A 13,788-nucleotide genomic window follows, 5' to 3' on the forward strand; every position below is an offset into this window, starting at 1 on the left:
TTTATTACGGTTTGATTAAAGTCGTTTTCACATGGTACGGCGGGGGGCGTATGTGCCGCATGAATCATTTATGTCATTTCCACCTGTCTTGACGTCTGCAATCCTGTGTATCCACAAACAATTCCTTGTATTCCCAGTGTATTCCTGGGACGGTAGAATAGTTGGAAGTAGAATGATGGCGTGTTTATTGCCGACAAGGACACCCCACACAATTCAACGTTACTGCGAATGAATGCATGCGTTCCAGTGCAATTACTCACGACTAACAGAGGAGCGCAACACAATGTAATAAAAAAGACCATTTTCAAATTCATAGTTTCTTAAAAAGTCAAAAATGTGCACCAAAACAATACACAAAGTGGCAATCAGTGTAAGCAAAACACACACACTATTTGTGACATTTAATCTCAAACAAGTACATGATCCCTGTGGCAACATTTTCTGATTACTGACATTCTCTATGCCGCACTCAATTGTTCGAAAACAGCGACAGCGTTCAGTGCAGCGACTCGTGCAAATGGTTCAATAATGTACACACGGACAATCCATACGTCTGCCTTAATTACTTGCATCATCAACAACAACAGTTATTGATATTGGAAGAGAAAAACCCTCATAATAAAGCCCTTGCTAAAAAAAAACATAAAAACGATGCACTTTTAAATGGTGATGTGCAGCAAACCAAACACCAGATAATAAAACAAATACCAATGAGAGAAGGATTGTTTTTTTTTTGCTAATACATCATCGCTACAGCTTGAAAGGGCAATCAGTCGCGCAAAACCAACCAATAAAAAGTCAGCTATTATCCTTGGGGGCTCTCTAATCGTGTGGCAATACATCGCTGCGTGTTTTAGGACAAGAATATACCAGGAAAAGTGTCCCTCTTCGTAAGCAGAGCAAAAGAAAAGCCTCCAGTCAGTTTTTAATCAATCGCACAATGCACACGAAGCAAAACACACACAATCGGAGTGCAAGAGCAGTGTGGGGGAGTTGCAAGCGACTTGCTGCAATTATTACATTCACAAGTGCCAACTGTTTCAAACCGAACCAATGTGCTACTACTGCGCCCGGTCCCCTCGCTCCTTCTTCCCCCTCTTTAGGTGCCACTATTCATTACGGATATCCACAATCCCCTCGTTCAAGCCCGTTGCTGCGTTCTTATATGAATAAGCGAACGCTTTTTGCTAGTTTGATTTGAGCTCCAGCAACATCGCCCATCATATTGGGGGCATTTTGTACCCATACCTTGCACAAACTGGAACAGCAAAAAGTATCGGCATACCCACCTCGCACGTCCGCGTTTACACAGAGCAACAGAGCAAAAATTGTTTCACCTCACACTTGGGTGTCCACTGAGTACTGAGCGAAAAAAGAGCCCTTCCGCTTCCTCCGGCAAGAGCAAACTGTTGCATGATGATGATGATGGTGATGTGTATTGCTCATCATCACACTATCCAACCTACCAGGATGGTGTCAGTACCAGGATGAGCGTTGTCTGACCTGCGCGTGGAGGTTTTTTTTTGTGAGTGTGCTTTTGTTATTGATTTGGTGTTTTTGTTTTATTGTTCTAATTTTATTTTCCAATTTCTCCGCACGAACGAACGAATGTGCACTTTTTTCTTTGGATTGAAGTTCTTTTTTTGTTTTCAGGTGCTTTGCTCCATTACCCGTTCGCCGAGGCGTCCGGCAGCTGTGCCAGCCATTATCTACAAAAAGTTTTTCAACGTTACAATTCTCTCTCCCAGCACACACCGCGATCGAATGGTAAAAATGATTGATTTCGTGTACGGCACATACACACACACACAGCCAAGCACGCAAGTTACCAAAAGGAAAAACCGATTTATTTCTAAAAAGAATTGAATCAAACGTTTGCCGATGAACGTTTGTGCATTGTGGCTGCCTGCGCGGCAAACAATCAAATCAAATATTGCTTTTCTGTCCGGCTGGATGCATTATGGGTGGCCTCTGCCCATTGTTGGGCAGCAAATCTACAGCCATCGCATATCTTCTGTTTCGCCAGAGAGCAACCAGACCAGAGACATGGGCCAAATACATGGAAGAAGTCTTATCAGCAACAATACTTCGTGTCCCACCATGCATCAATACTCCGAAGTTTATAGGACACATAGGACTTGTATTTCCTGCTGTCAGGATGATAGAACCACAACCACATCCAAGCGTTAGTTAATGGTTTAGTTGAAGCAACAATGAGTTCAAGTACAGGATAGCTCAAAGCCTTTCCTGGGAGATTTTCCACCAATGTTTTCCAATAACTGACAATCACATCTACTGAAGTCCTTGCTTGTCAGGCACACACTATAAGCTTTAAGGGCTATAAGCGAATCAAATAGGCAACGATTATGGTACCCAATTTCTAGGATGAAATTTTGAAACAAACCCCTTTTATAACCAAACCATTACCAACCTTTAAAATGAGAAGGTTAAATCATTTGATGTAGAGAAAATACTTTCAATCAGAGACTATACAACGCCAACATTACATAGACAGTAGGACGCTTTTGCAGCCAAGTTACTAACTTATCAATATCAAGGTCTGTATCCTCCTTAGCAGGATAATAATTTAACTTCATCGATGTGTGATGCAATGGCAGCTGCTACCTTACATAAAGCTAAGGGAAGTGGCGTTTTATTATTTCCTCCACCCACCAACAACTATCCCTGCACTTGAACCGAAGACGATTATGATTATGTAAGGAGCATGATGCATTTATCCTTCGCTGCCTCTTCACTCCACTGCCAGCTGGCATCCTGCTCCCTATACTAGCTCCTTCATCTTTGCTGAACGAACAGATGTACCTTCCCTGTTTCGATCATCCATGCTCTCCCATCCGTTCTACGTTTGATGATGATTTCGCAGAAAAGCTCCTAGAATGGAACGTTCCCGTGCAATTTACTGGATGAAAATCGTTTCACTCTCACTGGTGTAGCTCGATTGGCCGGAATGTAGCGTTGTATTCATCTCGTGTTTTTATTCTGGCTAAAAAGCTATCCATTTCCGTCGATTGTTCGAAGCAATGTGCATTTCGCAAAACACAGGATGTGCAAGCTTGGGGTTGGGTTGCGCTTGAGCTGTAATTAAATCCGAATGACTCGTATAAAATGTTGTTCATTACACTCGATTGCAGCGATTATATTCACCACGGACGGTTCTCGGGTGGGGCCAAGCTGTGTCAGCAGTGGTGGTTGTAGTACAGCCCGTCAATCGCATATCCCTTTTGTTGGGCCTTGCGTACATATGGATGTACGTTATCGTACGTGTATGATGCACATCCGCCATTCTTGTTTCGAGCCAAAATGAACCACATACACATTTTAAAGCAGCACCACTACCTCTCCCAGTCTCTCCAAAGCATTATCATTAATTGTTGCAACATTTTATAGCCCTCTACCACCGTCCGTTTTGACCATTGTTCCACAGACATGCGCCAAAAGGACACTTGGGAGAATCGGGACTGCCTGAACGACGCATTGCAATTATTGCCGGTAATATTAACAAGCGTGCAAATGTGGCGATGGTTGCCAGCCGTCTGGGCCGCGAGATAAAACAGACCCACTTTCACCATCAATCTGCCATAATTGTGCACGTGCCAGCTTACCACCGGTCAGAAATTCGAAATCCTCCAGCCAGCTACCCAACATTCTTCCCTCTCCTCACAAAATAGGAAGAGCTCTTGACTGGCACAACCTGGGAAGCCGGGTTAGCGCAAGGATCTAGGGCACGATTTATTCGGAAATTAATTTGTACGATTTACCTGCCCAACTATTGTGTGCTGGCTATTCCAACGAAACGACCTGGCGCAAACCCGGTGGAAGGAGAAATTTTACTCAGCGATTACAGAATCTATATAATCGCACAGAGGCAAAAAGCTACGACTGGACAAGATGTGATCACTTCGTCAACCGTTTTACAAAACACACTTGCGAATTGAAACTCAATTCTCATTAAAACTTCTACCAAGGTTTACGGTAGTTAATAAGTATTGTCCTTTCGAACAGCAAAAGCTCTATAATGCCGCATATAAAAAAGCACCTAGTTGAAATTGTTTGTTGAAAAGTCTGTTGGTTCAAAACGTTTCATATCCTTGATGGAAAAGTGTCGTCGTCGGCCAAGAAACTACCTAAGACAATATTGATATTAAGCTGTACTCGTTTGTGTGGACATCTTGAAGATGGGTTAGATCAATATCTCATATTTTAATTATTATTAACTAACAACACATCATAAATATCAATAATTCATTCAAAATATTTTAATCAAATTTTATTGAAAGTGTTTGCTAATTTTTGGGTAAATATTAATATTTTATCTGGGGGAATATATCTGGCTGTTTTTGTATTTGTGTTCATGTCCATATTGTTAATAATGTACATATACATGTACACATCATATACATGTACACATATATAACAAAATTATGTTTTTTTATAAATAACAAAAAAAAATAAATGAAACTAATACGATTTCATATTAGTATGGGGTTTTGTCTGACCTTTCATGTCAACATTTTAGTTTTTAATATTGACCTCCTCTAACTCCTCTAACGAATGTTACCTCTGCTTATTTATAAATTTTGTAGTTGTACACGTTAAAACACACCATTATAAAAAAACACATGAAAAGGAACAACCTACACGCGCACAGTCGTGCTGAAACAACAGTCATGGGGAGATAAAACGCCCAATTGAAATGGTATAGAAGCTTAAAATAGGAAAAAGAAACAGTGATATAAAATCAACCATTCATACATATTCATACGATGCTTCTAACAACCAAGTATACACACACCCATGCACGCACTTCGCCTCGTGAGTGTGTCACTGTTAGACGACAGACGTCATTTATCCATCCATTCGCTGCGTGGAATAGAAAGTCACGATATTGCGCGTGAACTATACAAACTATCTATAAAAACCTATGCTCTGCTCCCACCACCCCGTCGAATTTTCGACTCATTCGTACGCCAAAAAAAGCAACAAAATGAGCTCACTTGACGTTGACGCAGAACGCAAACACTTCAAGGTATCTCTTCCCACCGGAGCACTTGATTTCATATACACACGTGTCCGTAGTAACGAACTGTACCGCACCCGGGTCGTGAAAATAAAACTTTACCGTCGCACCAGGCACCGGTGTCCTTTCTTAGCCACACATTCTTAGCCGCCCAACCCAGCGAATGGTGCATGCATTAACATACATATATGTGGCAATCGATTGGACCACCAGTGTACCGTACCTCGGGAGCGATGCCGTACACCAGGTACTGTGCTCCATCGTAGGTATGTGCCTTTCTGCCTCCTGATCTGCAATCCTGTGTGCAACCACACATCACATGACCCGTTTATGAGCCATTTAGAAAACGGACACATTGTGCGGGCTGCGTCGTTGATCGATTCTCGCGTTGGTAGCGTCCCGACGATGGAACGTCTGAAATTGACAGTCACTAGGCAGAATGTGTGCCTTCTCGTGTGTGCCGGAATCTAGGGTTTCTCTTCTTCTTTTGTGAGCGAATCACCCCCACCCAGCCTCGTGTGATGTGGTGTGAAGCAACAAATGCAAACCGACCCAACAGAGAATGATCCTTCTTTTCGGACATACCCGAAGCGAACGAATGTCAATCAATCAATTCGAACAAACGGTTTATTGGTTTTGTTGCACGTATCCATACTGTACTTCTCTTTGTACAGTTTTGAATTTCGTAGACACGTGTAGTTATGGCGACTGAAGTGGATTTCATCCAAATGCAAACGGATTCGTATATTTGAAATGTTTAATGTGTAAACAGAATCCGCTTAGGATTCTCGTTCCAATTTCAATTATTTCCCGATAGACTCGAAGTCCCCTCACTCGTTGTTGCAAGTTTGCTTAAATGCTGACGCGAAAATATCGAAATTATCGCATTCGTTTTGGAGCTTTGAAACGAAAAAACTAAACACACGAGCTCACATTAAATTTTCAGCTTGAAATCATACGATACAACATTTACTTAGGAATATGGCATGACACATTAGATAATGAATTTGAGCTAGTGCAGAAAAGAATCTGATCCCCAAGGATCCATTAGACGCTGTCGCTTGGTGGAAAGCAAACGCGAAAGCTAATCCGACCCCTAGCGTGCAAATTACTAATTGAGTAACTTGCTTTTTCATGCAAAACTTTCCTGCACACGATAAACTCGGCCACAATGTACAGCTCTCTTTCGACCATTAACGATCGGAATAGATTTTTCAAAGCGACGACTGGACAACTTGGTATGTACACACATACGATCTGATTCCCTCTTCTCTCTTCCAAAATGAAACACTCCACCAGGAAACATCCACAAACACGAATGTCACGCGTCGACAGTGCAACGGTTAGGAACGATGTGTGTGGCCTATTCGTTTTCCCTTCCGCTCCTAGGCGGTTCTTCGTCCTCCACCTACGCCAACCCATCACCCAAACGAGGAAAAATGTGTGTTGCATTCAAAATGGCCTTCAACGATGGAGGCGCCTGGTGGCTTTCGTTTGAAAAGTAACCCACATTGCTACCATCGCTGCTACCATTCCTGATGGTTTTGCTCCATTTTGCCGCCCTCGTATCAGGGCGCACTTAAACGTATGTGTATCGCAGATAGAGAGAGAGAGCGCGCACGCAAGGAGCCGTGCATGATGCAGCTAACACGACCCAGAAGCGCATATACGGGTGCTGCGATGAAATGTCATTCGGCTAAGGGTGTGGCAGCAAACTGATTGCCGGTACACTATTATGTTGTCCAACTCACCGAGGCGTTAATCACCAAACGTAACCCAAACAACGTTCGGCTTCCCTGCCTTAGTCGACAACATAACCGTCCTGCCGGGACGGTTTTAAAACGTTTGCCAGGCAAGCTAAAAGGAAAGCTCACGGCGCGTAACATTGCAGGAGGCGTTGTATAACATATTACAACATTTGCTAATTAATTCATCCACCGGTAGATAGTGAAGTTGGCCGAATCAATTTCTTCTTTCCCCTTTTCTAAAAGTGTGTTCGTGTATGTTGGAAAATGTCATTATCATTGTCGCGCACACACTCTCCGGTAGTCTACGTACCCAAACACACACGAATATGTTGTCACGGATCGATCGAAGTGTCGTAAATATCATCATCATTAACATTCTTCTTCCCGCATAAAGTGTGGAGTCACAATCGATACGAGTGTAGGTACTCCGTGGTAGACACAAATAAAAAGCTTTTACCGAAACACTTCCATGACTAGAGATACGCTTTTCTACCCCTTCCTTTGCCCAGTACAGCGACAGTACTCCAGCGAATCAACATTGAAAGCACGCAATCGACGATCGATTGCTAGCGCACCAGAGAATGTACAATATCTCTATTTTATGCACAGGACGGACACGGGGCATTTGATTAATGATACATTTTGCTCAAACCTATTCAAACATGTTAGGGATGGACGGAAGTACCTTTCCTTTAATGGAATGCATGCTTTCTCTCTACATTGACATCAAATTAGTGTTCTCACGTTCAATATTTTAGGCAATAAAATTTGATCACATAATGAACACTATTCGTACAGCACCGTTGTAATATGACGAACGAAAGACAATCATAAAAACCTGTTTGGTTCATGTTTAATAGATTTCAAATAGATCATAACAAAATATACATTCAACTATTCTTTATAAATTACTATGCAGCGGTGTACTTCTATTAGCAAAGAATGTAGAGTGTCAATGCTAAATCTATGGATTATCATTGGTGAAAAGAATTATATTTCCACTGCATAATATGACAAATTCAATATAAGATACTTTGATCAACTGTGTAAGATTTGAGTTCCATTGTTGTATAACATTAAAACTGAAGTACAATACTAGGCGTACAGAGCTTGATATCACAACTCTAAATCCACCAGAATGCTATCCTAAACAAACACCATTACAGCATTGTTCCATGGATGTAATGATCCATCACTGGATCCCGCATTATTCTCGACCCGGATCAAGTTCTATTCCACAATCAATCTTACTTGGCTCTTACGGACTCTCTCGTTGGTACTCGGACTCGTTGGGCTAGATGACTACCTCAAGGCCTTGCCAGTGTCTTTATTCTTATGAATCAATGCCAACTGGTGGCCTTGCCCTATCCCGCCCATCCTTTGGATCCTCCTCCACAGAACAACGTTGTGTTATGGTTCTTGGGTGGAAAATGGATTGATTGGACCTCATCATCTCGGTTTCCCTTAGCGAAAGGTGCTCTGTTGATTGTTAGTATCGCCCGGTACAGCGACACCAGGAGACAACGACCATGCTCGAGCCTTATGACTCATCCATTTAATTCTATTTCCATTTCAAATGAATCGGTCCCGCTCTGTACGTCTTTTGAGTGTGACCACAAACAGTGAAACGATATTATGCTACAATGTATAACATGAGTAAAATAGTGTGGGCGTTCGAGACGCTGCATCATGTCTTAGTTCACAATTTTGTGAATTCAACAACTGCATATTCTATTCCGCTACAAGAATCCGGAAGAATCCAATATCAAATATCGTGAGGGGAAAAAATATTTCTAAGTCGTAGATGTTTTTCTCAATGCGAAAAACACTAAAATTACAATTTCATTATTGTACAACTGTTTACAACCGTAAACAAAACTCGTCGGATGTACATTAACATAATCATTGTAATTGCCGTAAGTGACAAAATTGACATACTAAGTGCATCTAATCCTGATTGATGCGCAGAACATAGAGATCTTGTTCATTGGAAAGATATTTTCCCTAGTTCTTTCAAAGACAGAAATTACACTATTCAGATCGTCTCGAGTAGCCCTAACCCGGTGACAAAATCAGCAAGCTTCATCATTCTAGCCAAGAGATCATCAACGCTGACAGAGCTAAAAACCATGCATATTTGTTTATAGTGGGAGTGATTGATGTTTAAGCTTTGCTCCACATAGCAATTGGTACAATCGTCAACAGATAGTAGGAATGCTCCTTCAAATTATCATAATCCGATAGTAGAACGTAGCAGTTGACAAATGGGAGCGCTGCTGTTCATGGCACCAAATTGATTGCTACACCAACACCACAGTCCACTGACCGTGACTGCAGTCCCGGGACGTATATGCACCTATCAACGTACACAAGAATTGTATTGTGGGTCCTAAAAATGTCCAACCATCCATAGTACCGTAACGATTTTTGCTCTATTGAGAAAAGAGGCCCCAAACGCCTTTTAAATGGAGCAGTGTCACCCCACGTTAATACAAAAGCAAGAGTATGTGTGCCAACGGAACGAATAATGCGGACATTGCATCGTTTGCTTCGCTTAAAAATACCACCCCAATGTAGGTTGCGCAGTAAACGCCGAGGTGCTTTGTTGACCATATAACTCCCTCACTCACGTGAGCCATATTCGGTACACCACCTTCACCCTTTCACTTGCGGAATCAGCTGACCCGTTGGAAAAATAGCAAATATACAGCCGTATATTTAAAAAAAAAACCACACACACACACATATCGAGAAAGTTGTCTTTTCACAATGTCCTTTAACCGTTGCAATTGGGGACAAAGCTTTCCACTCTTGCAGTAAAAGCCTGGCCGTTACGCGTGCTAGGTACCGAGCAGTCCACAAAAGTGGACCGTTCAATTCCGGTAATGGAAAAACAACCCCGTTAAACCTTGAACCCTTGTCATACAAAACATGGCCGCTTGCACGTTCCTTCGAGACTTGGCTTGTCTTGAACGTGGCGAGGATAAAAAAGTGGCTGGATAAGAAATTTATTGATTGGCGCAATGTAACCCACGGTCAGGGGAAATCAACGATATTGTCGTGCACATTTCGTCGGTTAAAGCATGACAAATGTTCCGACAAGTGATACGGTATGGGGTGGCAAGCACAATCATGACGCACTAATGGAGGAACACAAGAATGCTGTTCAAAGAACATTCAGGATAAATAATGTGTAACAAATACTTTGAAAACTAAAATTTCTTACAATACTTGTTTTAGTAACACGCAAAAATAAAATCACAATGCGTTGGCGGTGAAATTTGTCTTGAGAAAATGGCGAAGCTTAAAAATGTTAATATAACATTTTATGACAGTAAACAGTGCACATACTTTTAGAATAGAACATACTTTGTTTGGTATCTAATATCTTATGTTTACATCTTGTGAGACTCCTTCTTTTTCTTCTTCCTTGGCACAACAACTTTTGTCGGTCAAGGCCTGTACCCACTGGTGAAGTGGGCTTGGCTTTAATGTTACCATAGAAGGATAGTCAGTCCTACGTATAGGGGCACGGACCATTCGGGGCTTAAACCCATGACGGGCATGTTGTTATGTCGTACAAGTTAACGACTATACCACCAGACCGGCCCTATACTGCCTTACCTTTCTCTCAAACTCAGTATATATTTATTTTATAACAATTCCACCATTTTTTCATTTGCTGGAAATGTTCTAGAAAAACAAATATTACCCTTTTTACAGTCTCAATGGTTGAGTTGAGTTGAGTTTTACAATATGGTTGAGAGTTAACAACGAATTTTGACAGCAAAGAAGCAAAGAGATGAATATGTCTCTGGCCCATTCGGCAAGTCAACGCTAAAGCCACCGCAAACGTGTAAATACGAAAAAATACGTGAAAAGTATTTCCGTAGCATTCTTTTTTATCCAGCTTTATCTCCAAATGCGAAAAATGAAGAAAAATGGAGAAACAGTGTTGTGGGTGATGGGTTACAAACAACAGGGCCAAGATTAAAATCATCTATGAGGGTATTAAATTACGAATCATATCATTTAGTGGACAAAACATTTCAGCATGTTTTTCATTTAAATGTAACCAACAAACCAAATTTAATTTCTACTTTTACATTAGATTATACCTTAATCATATTTTTTATTAACATGCATTCAGCTAATGCATTTGCAACGTGAATTTTGTAAATGATTAATTGTATCCTTGAAGATTGTTTTTGCTTTCGTTTCTTTGTGTAGTTTAAGCCGACAAGCGATAAAGTTTGATAAATGTTCTGAAAAAATATCCGTTTGGTTTGAATTGGCAATAAACCAATACAATTATAATAAACTAATATAAAATATATCAAATGATTAGTATCAGCGTTGGTAATGTTATACAATTAATTTAGTTACTGAACCCTCCAACCAATAAAATAACCACCCGCAAAGAGTTTTGACCAAACTCGCAAAATTTTACATACACGGAGATTCAAGATAAACGTTCTCTCCGCAGTTCTCCCAAAGTGTAGATCTTAAGGACAACCTGGGCATTTAAATTCAGCATTTAAGTATGCGACACTAATATATCTTTTCAAATCAGTTGCCGTTTCATTTTGAATCATAAATGCTCCTTGTCGATGATAGCGCCATCTGTGTGTCAGAATACGCAAACAGACATAGGGTGCACGCGTGCGCACTTTTTGTAGAGCTTTTCTAGTGATTCTTACCATATGGTCCTTGTTTTGAAAATAGATCGTGCACCGTCAGACTTTCTTACGAGTGTTAGGGTTCTTTGATATACAATAACTAAATGCTCCTTTAGATACAAATTTCAGCCAATCATATTAGCATTCAAATTTGTATTCGCTCTATTCATTATTACAAACGGCACCTAGGAGCGTCGACCAATAACGTTTGTATCACGTATCAGATGTAGGGTAGTTTTGATCGTACACTATGTTTCTGTCTTACATTATTCAAACCTCATTGAACAAACAAAACCCACAATCAGAAACTTACCTGTAGCTCGAAGTTATGCGGTTGTTGCAGCAGATTTGCCGGCGAATCTATTTGACTCGGTCCTTGTCCGTGCTGATTAACCATAGGGCTCTAAAAGGATAAAAAGCACCCATCGAAATATTCAATCATTCAGTCCTCAACAAGCAACAAACGCAGATGAGTGATGCGTTAGTACTTTACCTGTGCAATCTGCGGAATGCCCCCAACGCCGTTCATCACATGGCTCTGCATTTGGTTCAGCTGGTTCAACTGGTTCAACTGATTCATCGGATTCATTTGACCGAGCTGACCCATTTGACCCATCTGATTTATCATCTGAGGATGATAGGATCCGAGAGCGGCGGCTGCTGCCTGCTGCGTGACGTCGTTGCCACCGGGTGCTGCAGAACCGAGCATATTGTGCAGCGACGGATGCTGCGGAAACCCGGATCCGTGCACGCCCGTTGGGTCCAGCATGTTCGGACGTGGCAGCTGCTCTTCGGCCGGGGACGGCTGGCGCGAGCCCGGCGTACGGCTTTGGAACGAAAGGTGACTATCGAGGATTATGGTTCGTTGAGCTAATCGTGCGCAGGCTTTAAACAACAGCAAGCGCTGTTTACAGATCTCATGAGATATACTTACTTGAAACCCTTATCGTCATCAATGCCATTGACCATTACAACGCCATTTGTACCGGGCACCACCTCCTCTTTCTTTACGCCATTCGTTTCAAAAGGCGAATTTGCTTTGTCCTTATCATCAGAAGCCTATAACAAAAGGAAAGCAACATTGATCAGATCAGCAACTTTGCGGCAGCCCAGTTATGTTATTAACGATTCCGTTTACGAGCAGAAGTCGCACCTTGTCTCCATCATCAAACTTCAATCCCTTGAAGCGCGAGTCCAAGCTAGCCAATGGACTTTCCTTGTTAGTCGGGGAACCGCCCAGTACATATTCTACCATCTTTACACCTAGTCCTCCTGTCGAGTCTCGTGGACTGAAATGTAGAACAGTTTTCGATTAGAAAGGGTTCACAAAATACATGTGCGTTGTCGCAGTTTAGTATAACTGCTTACCTTAGAATTCCCGTTGAACCAGTCGGATTGGATTCCGCTCCGTGTTGGAAAATACGTCGCGGTGCCGCCAAGATCGCATCGCCCTGAGATGACCAGGTTGAATCGCGCCATACCGGATGGTCAGTGGTGCCGTGCAATTGCAGTGGTGGAAGAGGGCCAGTGGCAGCGGCTGCTACCTTGACGTCATTGGATCCTCCTTTCTCCCACAATTTTTTGGCAGTTGAAGTGTTAATCTACAACAAGATAAAAATAAATAAAAAAAACAATTAGACAAACAAGTAGATTTCAAGACCGAATAACAAGTCGGTAAAACAAGGAAGCAACAGTATACTACGAAGTGTTTACGTTACATGTAGAGCATCATCATTCAATGTTATGCTTAAATAATCCCGATAATCAATTGGTATTCCAATTATTCATATGTTCGATAATTTTGCTTACAAGAAAAAAAACAAAGCGTTACAGCACACAGTTAGAAGCATATGAAATGTGAAAGAAATTCACATCCATGAGCCGGCGATGAGCCGCGTCGTGTGTTCACCTTCGCGCGAAATCAGTTTATTGCCCACTCTACGCAAAGCTTCCATTTCTTTTCTCTGTCTGTGTCTCAGCTGTCTGCAACAATATTCTATGAAACCACACAGCCAAACCTGCCATTTTGAGTTTGCTTCTCTGCTATTTGAGCCGCAAACAATATAGGCAGGGTGGTATCGATTCGAAAGATAATTGCCATACTTTTGCAATTACTCACCGTTCATTTTGAACGTAAGTTTGTCGGAGTGAAATAAGTACAGTGTGATCAATGGAAAATTAACGCATACACCCTTCTACATACATTCGCGTGGCTGTTGTTTGCATTAAAATACATTATTTCTCAAACTTACAAATATGTAGACTTGAGGGCCAATGAATTCAGCGTAAGCGTGTAAGATAATTTTTGGTTTATTGTAAATGT

At 41.5% G+C, this 13,788-nt stretch overlaps 1 protein-coding gene across 2 annotated transcripts in view; it reads right to left on the reverse strand.

Moving 5' to 3' along the window:
* Positions 1-13,788, reverse strand: part of LOC121590595 (maternal protein pumilio-like) — a 131,816-nt gene that overhangs the window by 111,393 nt on the left and 6,635 nt on the right. Inside the window, exons 2-6 of one of the 2 annotated variants that reach the window (XM_041910400.1) lie at positions 12,834-13,066; positions 12,619-12,754; positions 12,400-12,524; positions 11,959-12,292; positions 11,779-11,868 (exon numbers count right to left, since the gene is read on the reverse strand). In XM_041910400.1, coding sequence (XP_041766334.1) covers positions 11,779-11,868; positions 11,959-12,292; positions 12,400-12,524; positions 12,619-12,754; positions 12,834-13,066 — 918 coding nt within the window. Of the gene's footprint in view, positions 1-11,778; positions 11,869-11,958; positions 12,311-12,399; positions 12,525-12,618; positions 12,755-12,833; positions 13,067-13,788 lie in introns of both variants that reach the window. The other variant, XM_041910399.1, reaches the window with a different exon arrangement.

The sequence above is a fragment of the Anopheles merus genome, chromosome 2R, assembly GCF_017562075.2.
Source record: "Anopheles merus strain MAF chromosome 2R, AmerM5.1, whole genome shotgun sequence".
Taxonomy (NCBI): domain Eukaryota; kingdom Metazoa; phylum Arthropoda; class Insecta; order Diptera; family Culicidae; genus Anopheles; species Anopheles merus.